Source organism: Megascapheus bottae, chromosome 4 (assembly GCF_031878675.1).
Source record: "Megascapheus bottae isolate mThoBot1 chromosome 4, mThoBot2.hap1, whole genome shotgun sequence".
In the NCBI taxonomy this organism is placed as follows: domain Eukaryota; kingdom Metazoa; phylum Chordata; class Mammalia; order Rodentia; family Geomyidae; genus Megascapheus; species Megascapheus bottae.
This window is the reverse complement of record NC_143512.1, coordinates 38665438-38684103: the sequence shown is the minus strand read 5'-3', so window position 1 is coordinate 38684103 and position 18666 is coordinate 38665438. Positions and strand designations below refer to the sequence as shown.

Here is an 18666-nt window from a genome sequence, read left to right as displayed (position 1 = left end):
TCCCTGCGCGGTGATGTCTCGCCGGAAGCCTGCGTCGGGGGGACTCGCAGCCGCCGGCTCAGCCCCTGGAAGGCAAGCAGTTCTGAGTCGGTTCTTTCAGTCTACTGGAAGCCTGAAATCCAGCTCGTCCCCCCCGGGTGCTGCCGGGAAGGGAGACCCTGACTCCACAGCGCCCCCAGCGTCCGCGGTGCAGCCACCTCTGGTAGGTTCTGTCCAGGATGGGGCGGGGCCTCTGGGAAGGGGCGGGGTTTGGGCGTGGAGGTGTGGACTGCAAGGTGATTGGGCGGGATGAGAAAAGGGTGGGGCCGGGGAGGGCGGAGGGGGGGGAGGAGAGGATGGGGGAGGGGGAAGCCCAGCGAGTGTGTTTGGTATAATCCTAAAGCTTCGTTCCTTCCTTTGAGATAACAAACTTGTGGCCAAGGTGACACCAGTTGTTACTGGGAGACCCTTTCCCTGAATTGGCTATTGAAAAGCAACTTTACCTATTCATATAGTCTTGTTTGGGTACCTAGAAGAAAGCTGTCACTTTAATTAGTCTCAGCTTTTCGGAGCGCAGCGATATTGTCCAGTCATTCAGATCACTGTGGGCAGAAGTCCTTCTGTGCAGTTTCCTAATGACTGGAAAGGAATTTCAGTTTGGGTAGAGGAACGATCTCTACATGTAAATAGTTACCCAGGGTGAACTTTCTGTTGCTTGCTACCCAATAGAATAACATAATTGTTGTAAAGTGTTTATTTATTTTAAACTAGAAATGCTGCCACCCGAGTAAGCCCACGGGTTGTCCCTTCTGGGAGATCCCTGGTTCACCATTTCTCAGCCCTGAGCTGGGGGTATGGCTCATTGGGTAGAGTGCCTGCTTCCTTGCACGTGCAAGGCTCAAACTGATAGGAGGAAAGGTACTTTGAAATCCTTTCACTACCTACCAGATTTTAATGTGAACGATAACTAGATTACTTCAAAATTTTCTTTCTTTTATGGTAGAGCACTAGCCTTGAGCACACAGAAGTTCAAGGACAATGCCCAGGCCCAGAGTTCAGGTCCCAGGACTGGCAAAAACAAATCAAACAACACAAGAAAATTTTCTTTCTTTTAAAACTTTTATTGTAGTAATCACTTCTGTCTCTTGCCTTTTTTTTTTCTTGAGGGTGACATTTTTATGAATTCACTAAACTTTTATCTTGTATTCACCATTTAGAGACTATTTGGTGAAGGACTTATGTATTTCTCAGGTTTCCTGCTGAAATAGTTTATAATTTTATGCCGTCTCTAGTGGCAAACTATTTAAATGGAAAGTTACAGTTAGCATTTCAAAAATGCAATTGTTCGTGTATTACCTACTTTCCCCCTCTACTTTTGCATATGTTAAATGAATACAAGTATGTTTCTTAGAAGTATTTTACGTAACACATGGGTAGGGTATGTTTGCAATCTGAAGATAGGTAAGGGTTGATGGAATAAGGAAATGAGGCAGACTTCATTTCCAGTAATTGCAGGGGGTTTGAAATGCTGAGGAGGCTCATGACTTGCTAATATCTACAGTTAACTCATAGGCCTTTCTAGAGCTAAACACAGATTTTATTTATTTATTTATTTTTTGCCAGTCCTGGGCTTGAACTCAGGGCCTGAGCACTGCCCTTGGACTTTCTCAAGGCTGGAGCTCTACCACTTGAGCCTCAGCACCACTTCCAGCTTTTTTTCTGTGTATATGGTACCAAGGAATTGAGCCTGGGCCTTCGTGCCTGCTAGGCAAACACTCTACCACTAGGCCAAACTCCCGGCCCCAGATTATTCTATTATGAATGGAAGTCAAGGTGCTTATTGGCTTTCATAAGTTAGGTTTTTAATTACTTCGTGTCCATGAAGCTGGAGGTAACACCCTCTTCTAACTTCCATGACACAGTCTACAGAAACTGACAGAAGGAAAAAGAGACCACTGATGAATGATGGACCTGTTAAAAAGAAAGCAAAGAAAGCCCAGGAAAAGGAAGGAGGAAGAGTCTTGGTAATGGCTGGCAATTCTGGTGAGTTCTAGGTGATGAGTCTTCTCAGTCTTACTTTCAGTTTAGATATGCATCTAGCCTGGATCTACTCACTTACTTTCGGCTTCCTGTCCTTGCTGAAACTTGGATTAGTACCAGTCCTGTTTATTTTAGAAACCCCCTTTATTTTATTTGCAGAGTTTTTGGTGTCCTAATTCCAGAAAGTTCTGAACATTCTATGTCCCAATAGAATGGGTTCTTAATTTTCTTAATTACTGACTTAGGATTTTGCTTGCACTGTGTGCCAAATTTATGATTGCTTATCTATTTTCCTTTTTAGCTTCAGGTATTCCATTTACAGTTGTCACCTCTCTACAGTTTCCTGTATGCCTTTAATATATAGAAACAAAAAAGGCAGAAGCACAACTTTACTATAGTTTTTAATAAGTTCAATGTTATATATTTCTTTTCTTTATTACACTATAACACTGTAGTAAGAGTTGTTTGTTTTTCTTAGTTTTTTTTCAGACAGAATCTATGTAGGGCAAGCTGACCTTGATCTCGAGTGCTCTTGCCTCAACTTCCAGATTGATGGGATTATAGTATAGGTATGCTACACTGAACCTGCCTAGATTTATTAGTTTAAAAGGATGTTTCTCAAAAAAATCTTGTTGATTATATAAATTAACATAACGGGACCAAAGTACTATTGGTATCTTTTATTTTCATTTGTTTCTAAAGAGCCAAAGAAATGCCTCAGGACCAGGAATCTTTCAGAGTCACTGGAAAAATTGAAAGAGTTCAGCTGTGATTCTGCCCCCCCTCAAATTAGAGTCCAGGCAGATCCATGCAGGGAGAGATTTGCAGTTCTGCCCAAGTGTACTGATTTTGAGGACATCAGTCTTCAGCGTGCGAAGAGTGCAGTTTCTACTGATAATGCCAAATCACAAAGTAATCCAAAGGTATGTAATTAAAGCCAGGAACTGGTGACCTGAGGATTGTGGTTTGAAGCTAGCCTGTGTGAAAAGTCTATGAGAATCTTTATTTAACCATCAAAAAGCCAGAAGTAAAGATATAGCTCAACTGGTAGAGCACTAGGGTTGAGTTGAAAAGCTGATGGAGAATGTCCTGGCTCTGGGTTCAGCCCCAGGGACAATATGAGATAACCAAGGGACAGCCAGCTATTACTTTTTAAACTTAAATCTTTTGGTTGCCAGGACAGTCGGTTTGGACCATCACAGAGGAGTCATGAAAGCATTCCGAAAGCTTCTGATGGTAAATCATTGAACAAACGATCTAAAAGCATCTATACACCATTAGAACTGCAGTATATAGAGGTGAAACAGCAGTATAAAGATGCAATTCTGTGTGTGGAATGTGGATATAAGTACAGGTTCTTTGGGGAAGATGCAGAGGTAAGTGTTTTTCTTCCACTCTTTCAGTCATCAATTTGTTTTAGCATTTCTGTTTCATTTTTTGAAAGTGAAAAAGCTAATTTGATCAGTGATCCTTTAAAAATACTGTCACTTAGTATAAAGAAACAAACAAATCGGGCACAAACAAGCTTGTTAGGAGCTAGACTCTTGGGAAAAATATGACAGCGTTACTGTTGGATTGTTCTTGCTTATTTTGCTAGCCTAGTACTTTTTTCTTTTCTTTTTTTTTTTTTTTTTTTTTTTTTTTTTTTTGCCAGTCCTGGGCTTTGAGCTCAGGGCCTGAGCACTGTCCTTGGACTTTCTCAAGGCTAGAACTTTACCACTTGAGCCACAGCACCACATCTGGCTTTTTTCTATGCATGTGGTACCTAGGAATTGAACCCAGGTCTTTGTGCATGCTAGGCAAGTGGTGAAGACTTGAACTTTTTCTCAGTTTTCTGAATCCTGTTGTGGCAGGACAGTGGTGTTCTCTAAGTGTTGTGCTGTGTTTTGTGTGAAGACTGACTAAAATAGCATTAGCTGTGTTGCCTGAAGCAGATATGTAGCTGGCATCATCTGGGAAATAGGGAAGTAAACTGTCTAGGTTAAATGGTAAATTTAAGTCTGATGATAATAAAAACAGATGTTTCCTTACTCCTCAGGGATGGGCTTACTATAGTCAGATGGAAAATGGGAAATAAGATTGATTTTGTGCCCATGGAGGGCACTATTGATGCTATGGGCTCATAGAAAGAAAGGAGATGCTTTCCGCTTCTTTATTTCTGTTAATCATGCATCATTAGTAAGCTAATAAGACCAAGGCTCATTTTCTCATGATTCGCAATTTTCCTCTCCAAGTTGACTTATCATTTGTGTACTCTATAGTATCTTATAATTGTCAATTATTTGCATATCAGTTGCATAGCAAATTCTTATTCCATTCCATTATCATGTTTTTCAAATTGAGTAGTCCTTGTGTAGGGAAAGTTCCACATGAAGGTTTTGGTACATCTGAGGACATAGAAGAAGACTTGGCATGTTTTTCTGAGTTATTTAGAGATCTTAATCTATCTGTTGGACTTGTCAAAAATAGACAAAGCCATCAGTTTTATGCAGGGAATGCCTTTACAGCTTTTTATGTTACCATGTATAGAAATTCTATGTGTATACGTCTATGAATTTTAAACAAAATAAACAGGCCACTCCACTTAAGGAATCTGGAAGTGGAAAGTTCTTGATATTTTATTTTTAATTTGTTTTAGATTGCTGCCCGGGAGCTGAATATTTACTGCCATTTAGATCACAACTTTATGACAGCGAGTATACCTACCCACAGACTATTTGTTCACGTACGCCGTCTTGTGGCTAAAGGTTACAAGGTTTGCTTTGGCCTTAACTTGCTGGGCATGGGAACTGGATTTCTTACAAAAGGAGAAAGAGTATCTGATAAGGTGGTAGGCAGAGGTTACTTGGCATTCTTTTTTTTTTTTTTTTGGTGGGTCATGGGGCTTGAACTCTGCCTGAGTGCTGTCTCTGAGCTCTTCAGCTCAAGGCTACTATTCTACCCATGAGCCAAGCCCCACTTCCCATTTTCTAGGGTTAATTGGAGTTATGGTGCCGAAGCGTTAGGGACCCAGCCTAGCTCTCTCCCACAAAGAGTCTCGGGTCCTTTTGTGCCTGGGCTGGCTTTGAGACTTGATCCTCAGATCTCAGCCTCCTGAGTAGCTAGGACTACAGGCGTGAGCCACCGTGCCTGGCTTAGACTTGGCCATTCTGAGAAATGAAAATGTGTCACAATAATTAGTATTATGCCTTGATTTTTTTAAGAATTTATTAACATTGATTTTTACATCATATTTCAAATGACATGTTTAACAAACAAGTGTTCAAGAAGGGATTCTCTATGTACAGTCACTGGTACTTAGTTTTTAGAACATAATCAAAATTAGGCTAAGGGTTTGTATGTCATAGATACATATTAATCTGTATAATAAAACATGTCTATATATACCTTGATTTTGAAAAACATTATTTAGTGTTCGCAGTAGAATTTGAGATAGGTCTTGTTATGTAATTGAAGCTTTCCTCACAACTTGTTCTGTAGCCCAGGTGGGCCTGATTATTTGAAATCTTTCTACCTCTGCCTTCTCAGTGCTGGGATTACAGGCATATGACACTAGCTTGGTCCTAGAATTTTTTTTTTTAAACCCAGAAGCAGAATGTTTCATAGTGATCTGTTCACATGTGTTAGTTGTGTGTCATTCTTCTTATTTTTTTAAAATCAGTCCTATGGCTTGAACTCAGGGCCTGGGCACTGTCTCTGAGCTTTCTTGATCAAGGCTCTTCCACTTGAGTCTCAGCTCTGTTTCCAGCCTTTTGATCTTTATTTGGAGATAAGAGTCTTAAGGACTTTCCTGTCTGTATTGAGTTTGAATCACAATTCTCAGATCTCACCCTTCTGAGTAGGTAGGATTACAGGTGTGAGCCACTGGCCTACCAGCTTGTGTTTTTTTTTTTTTAAATTTAAAGAATTTATTAACATTGAGTTTTACATCATATTTCAAATGACATGTTTAGCGTACAAGTATTCAAGAAGGGAATCTCTACATACAGTCACTGGCTTTTTTTTTTTTTTAACTTAAACCTTTCTCCTGGACATTATGGAGAAATTTGTCTTAAATGTTTCCAAATGAAATATTTAGCATTATAAAGTGGGCATCCATCAGATTTGATATTAATTATTTTTTCTTTTGTTGAAGGTGGGAGTTGTGAAACAAACGGAAACAGCAGCATTGAAGGCTGTTGGAGACAACAAAAGTTCACTCTTTGCCCGGAAATTGACTGCTCTTTATACAAAATCTACACTCATTGGAGAAGATATCCTTTTAGGATTCTCTCTCTCTCTCTCTCTCTCTCTCTCTCTCTCTCTCTCTCTCTCTCTCTCTCTCTCTCTCTTAGATGTTCTAAGAGCTATTTTATTTATTTATTTATTTATTTAATGACAGTCATGGGGCTTGAACTCTGGGCCTGGGTGTCATCCCTGAGCTCTTCAGCTCAAGGCTACTTCCCTACCCCTTGAGCCACAGCACCACTTCCAGTTTTCTGATGGTTAATTGGAGATAAGAGCCTCATGGGTTTTAGTGCCCAGGCTGGCTTTGAACCACAACCTTCAGTTCTAACCTCCTGAATGTCTGTCTAGGATTATAAGCGTGAGCCACATTGCCTGGCTAAGAGCTCTGTTTTTAAGATGGCAGATTAAAAAAAAAATATTCTTTCAGTGGGAAAAGTTTGATGAGATAAGGTGGTAATGGAATGGTGACTTCAGTCCATGGTTAGTGATTAGCCCCCTTCTTTTGCTGAACTTTCACAGGAATTGAGTGACTTTCAGATGTCATGGTAAAATCTGGAGAGCAAGGAAGAGTGGGCCTGATGAAAGGTGATGGCAGACAAGAGCTGTTTGAAATGTCTTCCCTGATACCGTTGTCTGTCATGGTGACCTGCTCAAGGCCTGCAAGCTCCTCAGGAGCTTCCTAAAGTGGGGCCTAGAAAATAGCTTATTAATGTCATGGGAAAAGAAAACTGCAAAATTAGGGGTCATTTAAATGCTTATGACATAGAGTGCTAGATCATTTTGTTCGTATCTTAGGTATAGGGCAAAGGTGATGACTCATGGTGGTAATATGTTCCTATCATCCTTGTGATTCCCAGGGGCACATAAAGAAGGAAGATTTCAGTGCAAGTAGGCCCAGACATAAAGTGAACTTAAAGTAATGAATGAAAGACAAGACTAGCAGGGAAGCTCAAGCAGGAGAGTGCCTACCCAGCAAGGCCCTTAGCTCAATTCCCAGTACCACTGCCCTCCCCTTTCCTGGCCCCCTCCCCCCTGCAAAAAAAAAGAAAAAAAGAAAAGTAAATGGCTGTCATTTAGAACAAACTCAAACTATTAATAATCCTATGTTGATTCTACCTTGATCAATATGTGAGTAGTTAGCAAACTTGTTTTTTCTTTTGCTTGAACTTGAATCTTATTTGAAGTCTGTTCCTAAAACAGTACCTTTTCCTTGCTTCCCTTTTGCTTCCATTATAGCATTATAGTTCTGATTTTTTGATATAAAAGTTCTATATGCCAAGGTGGTTCTCTGTGCCACTCTGGTTCTGTGTGCCAGACTGAGTAATAGACTTTGAGAATAGGCTTTTTAAAAAAATTATTTATTTTTTTATTTTTGCCAATCCTGGGGCTGGAACTCAGAGCCTGTGCACTATATTTGCACACATTTTGCTCAGAAATAGCATTCTGCCACTTGAGCCACAATACCTCTTCTGGCTTTTTCTGTGTTTGTGGTACTGAGGAATTGAACCCACAGCTTTGTGCATGCTAGATAAGCACTCTACCACTAGGCTAAACTCCCGGCCTAGACTTGCTTTATACATGCATGTTTTATACATACATATGTATGCATCTTCCTTTTTTTTTTAATGTCTTCCCAATTATTTGCTCTTTTGTTGCTTTTGGCACTTTAGTGAAAGAAATTAATTTGCAGCATTTGAGTGTAAGTTAATTGCTTTGACACACACACACACACACACATATATATATATATATATATATATATATATATATATATATATAAAACATACCAACTATACAGTTGTTGGTTATGAGGCTGAACTCTGGGCATGGGCTCTTCAGCTCAAGACTACTGCCCTACCCTTGGGCCTGGGTGTTTCCCTGAGCTGTTCAGCTCAAGGCTACCAACCTACCCCTTGAGCCACAGTGCCACTTCCCATTTTCTAGTGGTTAATTGGAGATAAGAGTCTCATGGTCTTTGGTCTTTAGTGCCTGGCTGGCTTTGAATCATGATCCTTAGTTCTCAGCCTCCTGAGTAGCTAGGATTACGGGTCTGAGCTGTGTCTGGCTGCAACAATATATATATTTTATAATACATAATATACTTTATAATATACATATATGTATAATATTTACACAATGTTTAAAAGCTGGTTTATTTGAGGAATACAAGAATTTTTCAATATACTATGCCAGCAAATAGAATCTAGTGCATAAATGAAATCAAGGACAAAAATCCCATGATCATTTCAGTAGATATAACTTCCTACATGCCTTCATAATAAATGCTGTAAAGAAATGGATAGAAGAACATACCTCAACATAATAAAGGCTAAAATTTAGCATGTATTTTTCTTTAACCTGTATTACATGTGAATCCTCTGATCAAGCTAGATGATACTGTAAATGTTGATGAGGTAATGACTGATACTTCCACAAATTATCTTCTGTGTATCTATGAAGATAAAGAAAATATTAAGGACAAAAGAAAAGGGAATGTCGTTTTTGGCATTGTGGTAAGTACTTTGTGAGGAACAAATATATTAATATCAGTAAACTTGATAAAAATCAATGAGTATCTTTTGAAAGGTTTCAAGAGTATGTGTATATTTTATAGAATCATAAAATTGCTTGGGTTTCACATAAAACAATATCTTCATAGGTTAATCTGATGATATATCTTGTGGTGTTTGTGTGTGTGTGTGTGTGTGTGTGTGTGTGTGTGTGTGTGTGTGTGTGTGTGTGTGTGTGCGTGCTGATCTTGGGGCTTGAACTCAGGTGTGGGTATTGCTCAGGCCTAGTGTTTTACCAGTTGAGCCACAGCTCTGCAGCCTCCTTTTTTTGGTAATTTATTGTAGATAAGAGTCTCACAGATTTTCCTGGCCTAGCTGGCTTTGAACTGAAGTCCTCAGATGTCAGCTTCCTGTGTATCTAGGATTATAGGCACAAGTCACTGGCATCTGGTGATGTGTGTGTTTATATGCATGTGTGTGTGATTTAAATTATCCTAACTCCTTGATGTTCTCACATAGGCAAAACAGGATAAATAGCTACACATTTCTTAATACCCTGAAAATTATTTCCCTTTTTTATGTGCTGTACATTAAAAATGTAACAAAAATGTATAATGAGGATATCTAATGAGATGTACTTTTTAGGAATTGTTCTAGGAAAACATTTTTGTCATTATACTATTACCTGTTAAATCACTAGTTACAGTTTTCTCATGAGGCTTTCCGGTGTTCTGTTATAAGAAGATCCAGATAATTTCAGTCCATATTTTTTAGAATTTTAAGATTTGAAAGGAGATTCATTGAAAGCCCAATATGTAGACAGTGTATAGGCAGAAGAGTAAAACACTACACACAATATGGCTACAAAGGGTTTTATAGATACTTTGGAATAGAAATTAAACATGGAATATCGTGGGACTCTCCAGAGATTTGGAGGAAGGGTTATTTAGAGACAATAATTGCCTAAAACAGGCTCCATGGGTTTGAATCTTAAATATTGGTTTCTTTATCACTCAGGGACCTTAGCTAAATAATTTCATTATTTTGTGTGTGTGTGTGTGTGTGTGTGTGTGTGTGTGTGCTTGTGTGTGTGCTTGCCATGCACACACTCTGCTACTGGAATTTACACTCTGAGCCTTCTACTCTCCCTTGAGCTTTTCTTGCTCAAGTCTAGCTACTTGAATTATACCTCCAGTTCTGGCTTTTTGCTTGGTAATTGGCTATAATAATCTTCCATATTTGTCATCTGGCTTGAACCATGATCCTCAGGTCTCAGCCTCCTGAGTGAGCCACGACTCCCAACCCCACTTTTGTTTTTCTGACTGGATTCTTACAACAGCCCTGTTAGGAAGTGGCTGATGTTTTTCTGTTTGTAGAAGAAGACACTGAGGCCTAGCAGGGTGGGGTGATGTGTCATAGTCCTTCCACCAGGCATGTTAGTGTGGTTCAGGACCTTTACTTAGGTATCTCTGGAAAGCCCCACAGATCTCGGTACCTGACTCATGTTAGGAGTCTTAAAAAGCAGACAGGTCTTCAAACACTTTAGAAATGTAGTATGGACTAGTGAGCACATTGGCTTTACAGGTCTTTCCGGCTGTCACTGGGGAAATGTCTGGTTTTTGTGATGTTATGTTTGTGTATGTTTTCAGGGAGTGCAGCCTGCCACAGGTGAGGTTGTGTTGGATAGCTTCCAGGACTCCGCTTCGCGTTCAGAGCTGGAGACACGCATATCTAGCCTGCAGCCTGTGGAGCTGCTGCTTCCCTCAGACTTGTCAGAGCAGACAGAGACACTCATCCACCGAGCCACTGCTGTTAGGTAAGCTGGAAAGGTATAATGATTCCCAGAATAATGAGTTCCCTAACTGATACTTAAGAAATAGTTTTCTATTTCAACAGTCTATTTCTATGTCAACAGTGAGAAGTTTTTTTTATTGTTGTTGCTGTTGTTGCCAGTCCTGGGCCTTGAACTCAGGGCCTGACCACTGTCCTTGGGCTTTCTTAAGGTTAGAGTTCTACCACTTGAGCCACAGCACTATTTCTAACTTTTTTCTATGTATGTGGTACCGAGGAATGAACCCAGGTCCTTGTGCATGCTAGGCAAGGACTTTATCACTAGGTCAAACTCCCAGCCCAACAATGAGAAGTTTTTTTTTTTTTTAAATTACCCACATTATCGGATATATTTGTATTTGGTTATTTGAAATTGGATAGGGAAGGGGGAAAACAAGATGAGGGGTGGGGGTGGGGGGGAGGGAAATGGGGACTAAGACATGTGAAAGGGTATCAATGTATGGGAATTAATGCACCATCTATCTGGCAAATATCATGTAACCCTTCTATTAATTATAATAAAAAATATATGAAAAAAATTACCCACATTATCATTGTAATGTAGGGTTTATAGAAGTTGATTTTTTTATTTTGTTTTTTAAAAATTAATTTATTATTACAAAGGTGATGTACACAGGGATTATAATTACATGCGGTAGAGGAAGGACAAAAGAATGGAATTATATCCTGAAGTCTTTTAGGTTTTAATTTAATTTAAATTATTTTATTCTTAAGCTAACCACAAGAGGTCTCCAAAGCATTTTATATTGCATGAGATATAATTTAAAGACTATAAAACTTCACCTTTATTTTCTTTCTTTTTTTTTTTTTTTTTTTTTGCCAGCCCTGGGCTTGAGCTCAGGGCCTGAGCACTGTCCCTGGACTTTCTCAAGGCTAGAGCTCTACCACTTGAACCTCAGCACCACTTCCGGCTTTTTTTTTTTTTCTATGTATGTGGTGCCAGGAATCGAACCCGGGTCTTCATGCATGCTAGGCAAGCACTTTAACCACTAGGCCAAACTCCCGGCCCCGACCTTTATTTTATTTCTTAAGATACAGACTTTCTTTTATATTGTAGTGTGGAACAAATATTAGTCAAAGATTATAGTAACTTAAAATTATTTCTAAATCATGACATAGTTTTTCTTTGATTTGTATGTGTATTTGAAATGTGATTTTAAGATTTCAGTCTGTATCCTAGAAAATCTGTTATATTATCTTACTGGCTTTCCACCCATTATAGAAATATATATACAGAGAAAAACAAATGGAAAAACAAGGATTTTTGAGCCTTGCATTAACTATAGTAAGGTTGTTTTAGCATAGAGATGTTGTAGTTTTAGCTGGGAGGAAAGCTATAGAAATCAATAATTATTAGTGTTATTAAATATTACTAGTTCTCAATGAAGCTGTTTTTTGAGGTAAGTAAGGTGAGCAGAACAGATGATAGTTTTGTTTTCAGAGAAATGGGAACACTGTGGCATAGACAAGGGTATCTGTGCAGGAAGTGGGTGTGGATGGAAACTTTTACAGAATGGAAAAAGAACTGGTAGAAGGAGGAATGTACTGTGTGTGTATGTGTGTGTGTGTATGTATGTGTGTGTGTTTGTGTGGAAATAGCATGAACTCTGAGGTTCACAGGTTGGACACATTATAGAATTATGGAAACTCGGACTCTTGATGGGGAGGAAATTTCATGTTGAGAATTGAAGAAGAAAGCATGAGGACAAAGAAATACAGGAAGGGGTCTGGACTCCCTATGGAAAGGGAGTGAGCTTCTGGGCATTATGGTAAAAAGCTAGGCAGGTCTCTCCTGTATGTTACCATTGACCATTTCCTGTCTCCTCTGGAGCTGTTGATCTGCTGGGGTTTCTCTTTTGGTTATTTCATTACTTCTGAAATTTTGTTTGATGTTCAATTTTTTTTTTTTTACAGAGTTTTTTTTCTTTTGGCTTCACTATTTATCTTTCCATTTGTTTCAGGCATGCAGGGAATTACTGCCAGAGCATTTTTTTTGCTGTGGCTCCTCTGAAAGCTTTGTCAGATAATTCTGACATCTCTGTTATCTTGATCTTGGCATCTGGTGATTGTCATTTTAATTCAGTTTGAGATCTTCCTGTTCCTTGGTATAATGATTGAGTTTTGATCAAAACTCGTGCCTTTTCAATTATATTATAAGAATATATTTATGTAAGCCTCTGGTTTAGTGTGGCTTTCTCTGGCACTTGCTTAGTAGGATGGAAGTGTGCTGTCTTGCTATGTATGACAAGGTGGAGATGGCAGTGTAGGCTCCCTATTTGTCCTCTTGTCATCTGAGGGGTGCCCCTTCCTAGGGACAGGGGTGGAGATTTTAACTCCTTGTGTTCCCACTTGGCCTTCTCTGACATGTCAGTCAAAAGGAAGAGGAGTTCCCACTCTTTTTCCCTCCCTTGCTCCCCCCCTCTCCGCCACTCCCTCCTTCCTTCTCAGTTCTCCCTCTCTCTGCCAGTCCTAAGGCTTGAACTCAGGTTCTGGATGTTGTCCCTGAGCTTTTGTGCTCAAGGCGAGAACTCTTATCACTTGAGCCACAGCTCCACTTTCAGCTTTCTGTGGTTAATTGGTCTGGGTATGTTTTTGATTTGTGTCGGCTTTTTCGGGTTGTTTAGCTCCAGCTTTGGGTCATACATGCTAAAGCAAACCTAGGGGTCTCATCATTGTATGCGTTAGATCCCTTTGTCTACCTCTCAGAGTTCATTCCTGCTCCCTGGAGCAGGGGATCTTATTTTTGTAATTGCTGTGTGTATAAATGACCTTTGCTTCCTTGATACTATTTTAATCTAATTAAGATATTAGTGCTTTTGGTTTATACTGATGATGCCAATGTGCAATTTTTTTTTTTTTTTTTTTTTTTTGCCACTCCTGGGGCTTGAATTCAGGACCTGAGCATTGTCCTTGGGCTTCTTCTTCAAGGCTAGCACTCTTAACACTCGAGCCACACCACTATTTCTGGCTTTTTCTATATATGTGGTACCGAGAAATCAAACCCAGGTCTTTGTGCATGCTAGACAAGCACTCTACCACTAGGTCAGACTCCTTGCCCCAATGTGCAGATATTTACTACAGGCAAATTGAATTTTGTGTTTGATTGAGGAGATTCCCCTTTCAGATTTTTTATGATTTACACTACTTTTTATGTTTTTAGTATCACTTAAATAGTTCAAGCATGTTAAAATATTTTTTTTTCTTTTTTTTAAAAGGCTTTTTTTTTTTTTTTTTTTTGCCAGTCCTGGGCTTGAGCTCAGGGCCTGAGCACTGTCCTTGGATCTTCTCAAGGCTAGAGCTCTACCACTTGAGCCTCAGCCCCACTTCCGGCTTTTTTTCTATGTATGTGGTACTGAGGAATTGAACCTGGGTCTTCATGCATGCTAGGCAAGCACTTTCACCACTAGGCCAAACTCCTGGCCGAAGTTAAAATATTTTTAAGAGCACCATCAGAAGAGAAAAATCCTTATCTTATTGTCGGCAAAATTAACCACTGAAGAATGAGACATTCACATTTTGTCTGAGCAACTAGAAGGTGATTAAGTCATTTAATCTAATAAATGTTATTCTTCTTTACTGCTTGTGACAGTTAAGTATCAAAGTTTAAAAACCCACAGCCCTTACCCCAAGCTGATTTAGGAGGCCTAGTAAGGGCATGAATCATGCACAGAGCAGAGCCCTACTTGGAAAGGGAAATGCCCCAGAAGTGAAAAGGTGCCACGTTGAGTTATCTAGGACTTGGGCCACCCCAGGTAGCACTTAGTGACACCTGGTTTACTTACTTACCTGAGAGAATTTTAAAATGGTTCACAGGTAAACACGTTTTAGTTTCCTAGTTCAATATTTACTTGAGGTGTATTTAAAACATGTAATTAGTGAATCAAAGCTGTGATTTCATAAATTTGTATGGTGTCAAGAGTCTTAAGTTGGTATTTTGAGTTACAAAATATGAGTGGATTTGACAGGGTCTTTGAGGTTGGAGTAAAGTGCTTGTGAGGAGGGCGACGTTGTGAGAAGGGGAGGGGCTGTGCTGGGGCTTCTAAGGGGACAGCATTTGTCACACCTGCCTGCTGCTTGATCAAGTTTATAGTTTCTATGTTTATTTGGATTAAATCTTGTATATCTGGACAGTTGGAGTTGTAAAGAAATATAGATGAGGGGTTTGAAGACCCAAAGCACATTTAATGTCTTTGGGCTACTCCAGTTTTTAAATGGGCTCACTTTTCTTATTTAAGTATTTCTACCTTAATGTTAATTTTACTAATTTATATTGTTTCTAGTACATTCTGATACATTTTCCTTTCTTTTTTTTTAATTCCCAAGGAAGGTCTCACTATCAACTTACTAAAACATCTTCTGACTTGCACATCATATATTCTTTCATTTCTTCCTCCTTGAGAAGGAGGATGCCAGCTGTGAACTAAGTTTTAGGGGATAAAGATACAAAAATGAGTAACATTCTTACCTCCTTGGTACTTATAAAGAGTCAGTAGTCACAGGAAAATGCTAGTGATGGGAATGCTGGCTGTTACGGTGTCAGCCACCGTCTAGCTGGGCATGGTAGAGCAACACCAGTAATCCCAGCACTCAGAGGGCTGACGCAGGAGGATCATGTGTTCAAGGATAGGCTGGGTTACCTAGAAAAATGCTGCATCTCAAACCAAAAGATAAATAACAGCAATAACAGGAAAAAAAATCACTCCTGGTCCATGGAAACATCCTATTTTCCCAAAGTAGCTGGGTGAGCATTCTCATGAGTTTGCTAGAAATGAGGCTGGGAGCTTGCAGGCCTAGAGAAAGAGCCTTCTGTGAAATAAGCAATGGAGAAGTCTGGTCACTAGAGCTGTCCCATAAGATTTGTGTCCTCCATAGCTGTTTGTAGCCTAGCTTACAACAGGTACTTAATAAATGCTGGGGAAATGACTGATTAAATGAGTGACATTTGGAAAGAGGAGAATAATGGCTATTTCCTGTTTGTTTTTCTTAAGAAAAATGATTAGGCTATTATATTGTAAAGATAAGTGTATAGTAGTCAGAAATTCAGATCCAACAGACTTGTTGACCGGGATGGAGTTTGTGGAACTGATATGGCCAGCAGGACCAAATTAATTTCCTATCATTCTTCTCCCACTAATTCTATTTCTTAATTAAAAAAATGCCACTTTAATGAAAATATCCTCTGTGTGTTGTGTGTTGTGTGTGTGTGTGTGCATGTGCATGTGTGTGTGCGTGTGCGTGCATGCGTGTGTGCACACTTGGGATAGCGCTGGTCCTGGGGCTAGACCTCAAGAGACCCAGGTACTGTTCTGAGCTATTTTTTGCTCACTGTTGATGCCCTACCATTTGGGCTGCAGCACCCCATCTGGCTTCTTCTCAGTAGTTTATTGGAGATAAGTCTCATGGACTTACTTTCCAAAGCTGGCTTTGAACCACAATCCTCAGATCTCACCCTCCTGAGTGGCTAGGATTACAGGGATGAGCAACCAGTGCCTGGCCTGGCATTTCTTTGTACATGCTAACTATTAATAACTTAAAGTGCACATCTTCTACATACTGGGGAAATGTTTCTTCTTCTTCATCTTTTTTTTCTTTGCCAGTCCTAGGGCTTGAACTCAGGGTCTAGGCTTTACCACCTGAGCCACAGTGCCACTTCTGGATTTTTCTGTTTATGTGGTACTGAGGAATTGAACCCAGGGTTTCATGCATGCTAGGTAAGCACTCTACCATTAAACCACATTCCCTCCCCCCCAAGAAAAAGCAAGCCTTTTTTTTTGGGGGGGGGGTCATGGGGCTTAAACTCTGAGCCTGGGTGTTGTCCCTCAGCAGTTCAGCTCAAGGCTACTGCCCTACTCCTTGAGTCACAGTGCCACTTCTGTTTTTCTGGTGGTTAATTGAAGATGAAAGTCTCACAGATTTTAGTACCTGGGCTAGCTTTGGACTGCATCCTCAGATCTCAGCCTCCTGAGTATCTAGGATTATAGGCATGAGCCCCTACGCCCAGCTAAAAAGAAAGTCTTTTGAGTGTTACGACTTTGTTTTATTTTCTATGAATTCCTTTAAAAATGTTGATTATTCCCTAGCCAGGTGTGGAGGTACACTCCTGGCATCCCAGGATTAGGCAGGTAGGAGCAGGACCATTGTTTTTGCTATTCAGGGCCTTCTGTTATTCCATATAAATTTTTGAATGGCTTCTTCTATATCATTAAAGAATGTTGTTGGGATTTTGATGGGTACTACATTGAATTTGTAGAGAGCTTTGGGCAGTGTTGCCATTTCTCAGTGTTAATCCTTCCAGTCCAGGAGCATGTTTCCATTTCCTTAGATCTGTTTTAATTTCTTTAAAAAATTTTTTTTTTATTTTAGGTTTTAAAGTTTTCCTTTGCATCTTTGGTTAATTCCTACTTCTTGTTGTGCTTGAGGCTATTGCTGATTTTAATCTCACTCTTTTCATTGTTGGCATACTGAAAAGCTACTGATTTTGTTTTTGGGTTAATTTTATCTGAAACTTTACCAAAGTTTCAGATAAGCTCAAGTAACTTGGAGGAGGGAATACAGAGTTACAGATCATGTCATCTGCAAAGGGGGAGAATTTTACTTCTTCCTTTCCTATTTGGATCCTCTTTGTGTTTTTCTCATCTCTTATTGCTCTAGCTAGGAATTCCAGTGCTATACTGAAGAGGGATGGAAAGAGTATACATCTTGTCTTATTCCTAATTCCAGAGGAAGTGGTTTTACCTTTGTACTATCAATGTAATGCTGGCCGTATGTTTGTCATATATAGCCTTTACTATACTGAGAATGTTCCATGGATTCTTAGCTTCTCTAGAGCTTTTTTTCATAAAGGGGAATTGCTCTTTCTGTTGAGATGATCATGTAGTTTTTGCCCTTGCTTTTGTTGATGTGTTGAATTATATTAATTGACTTGGGTATATTGAACCAGCTTTGCACAGGCAATGATCTTAACCTTACTGATTACTTCAGAGAGTTCCCAGGCTCTGCACTGGAACAGTGATTTTGGAAACAGTTGTGTGAGGTGTGCAGCAGTGAGGTGTGTGATGTTTCACTAGTTCTACTTTTTTTTTTTTCTATTTTTGTTTAGGGATCTTTTTTATTAAAGAATTTATTAACATTGATTTTTATATCATATTTCAAATGATGTATTAACAAACAAGTATTCAAGAAGGGAATCTCTATATATAATCACGGGCACTTAGATTTTAGAACATAATTAAAATTAGGCTTAGGGTTTGTATGTCATAGATACATATTAATCTATGTAATAAAACATTATGTCTATAGAGTCATAAATTTTTATGTCTATGTAGTTGTGTTTATATTTCCAATACCATGTCCATAGCAATGGGTATGCAAATATTGAGTCCTCGCTCTTGTACTGTTTGGATCTAATATCAACATATTAAGGATACCATGTGCCTTTTGTTCCTTTGATCTTGACTTGTCTCACTCAACATGATTTGCTCTAGATTCATCCATTTCCCTGCGAATGCCATTCTACTTGTTTTTTGTTACTACACTTATTCATTGGTGATTGAGGTTTCAATTGCATAAAATCTCCTAATTAACTAAAATGTTTTGTCTTCAAGGTTTTTGTCAGAGATTTTTATTATCAATTTTAATATTCTCCAGATGTCCTTTCCCTGTCCACTGTAGAGACTTTTATATTTTAATTTATAAAAACAGTGTTTCAAATTATTCATCTTCCAGGAGTAAGTCTTTGATGTGTGATTAGCAGTAAGGGCTGGGGGTGTGCTCAGAAGTGGCAATCATGAGGCCCTGAGTTCAAGTCCCAGTACCACCAGTGAAAAAGTTCTACACTAAACAATAGCTTTTAGTATTTCAAACTGTATTGAAGGAAGGAAAGGGACAGATAGGAGATGACAGGAACCCTGATCCTGGTTTTAGCAACATTTATATATGCTTAGGCGAGGGACACAGGCCCTAGATGTTAACAAATAAAATAAGACACCATCTTGGAAAGTTACAAGATTACAGTAATTACAGTAAGTGGCAAAGCCACTCACTGGGCTCGAATCCTCTC

General features: G+C 39.3%; 1 protein-coding gene across 1 annotated transcript in view; it reads left to right on the top strand.

Moving 5' to 3' along the window:
- The first annotated feature begins 13 nt into the window (after positions 1-13).
- Positions 14-18666, top strand: part of Msh3 (mutS homolog 3) — a 122392-nt gene continuing 103739 nt past the window's right edge. Inside the window, exons 1-8 of the mRNA XM_090331697.1 lie at positions 14-202; positions 1902-2022; positions 2722-2942; positions 3198-3395; positions 4658-4774; positions 6155-6272; positions 8614-8759; positions 10406-10572. Of these exons, the coding sequence (XP_090187823.1) occupies positions 14-202; positions 1902-2022; positions 2722-2942; positions 3198-3395; positions 4658-4774; positions 6155-6272; positions 8614-8759; positions 10406-10572 (1277 nt within the window). The remainder of the gene's footprint in view (positions 203-1901; positions 2023-2721; positions 2943-3197; positions 3396-4657; positions 4775-6154; positions 6273-8613; positions 8760-10405; positions 10573-18666) is intronic.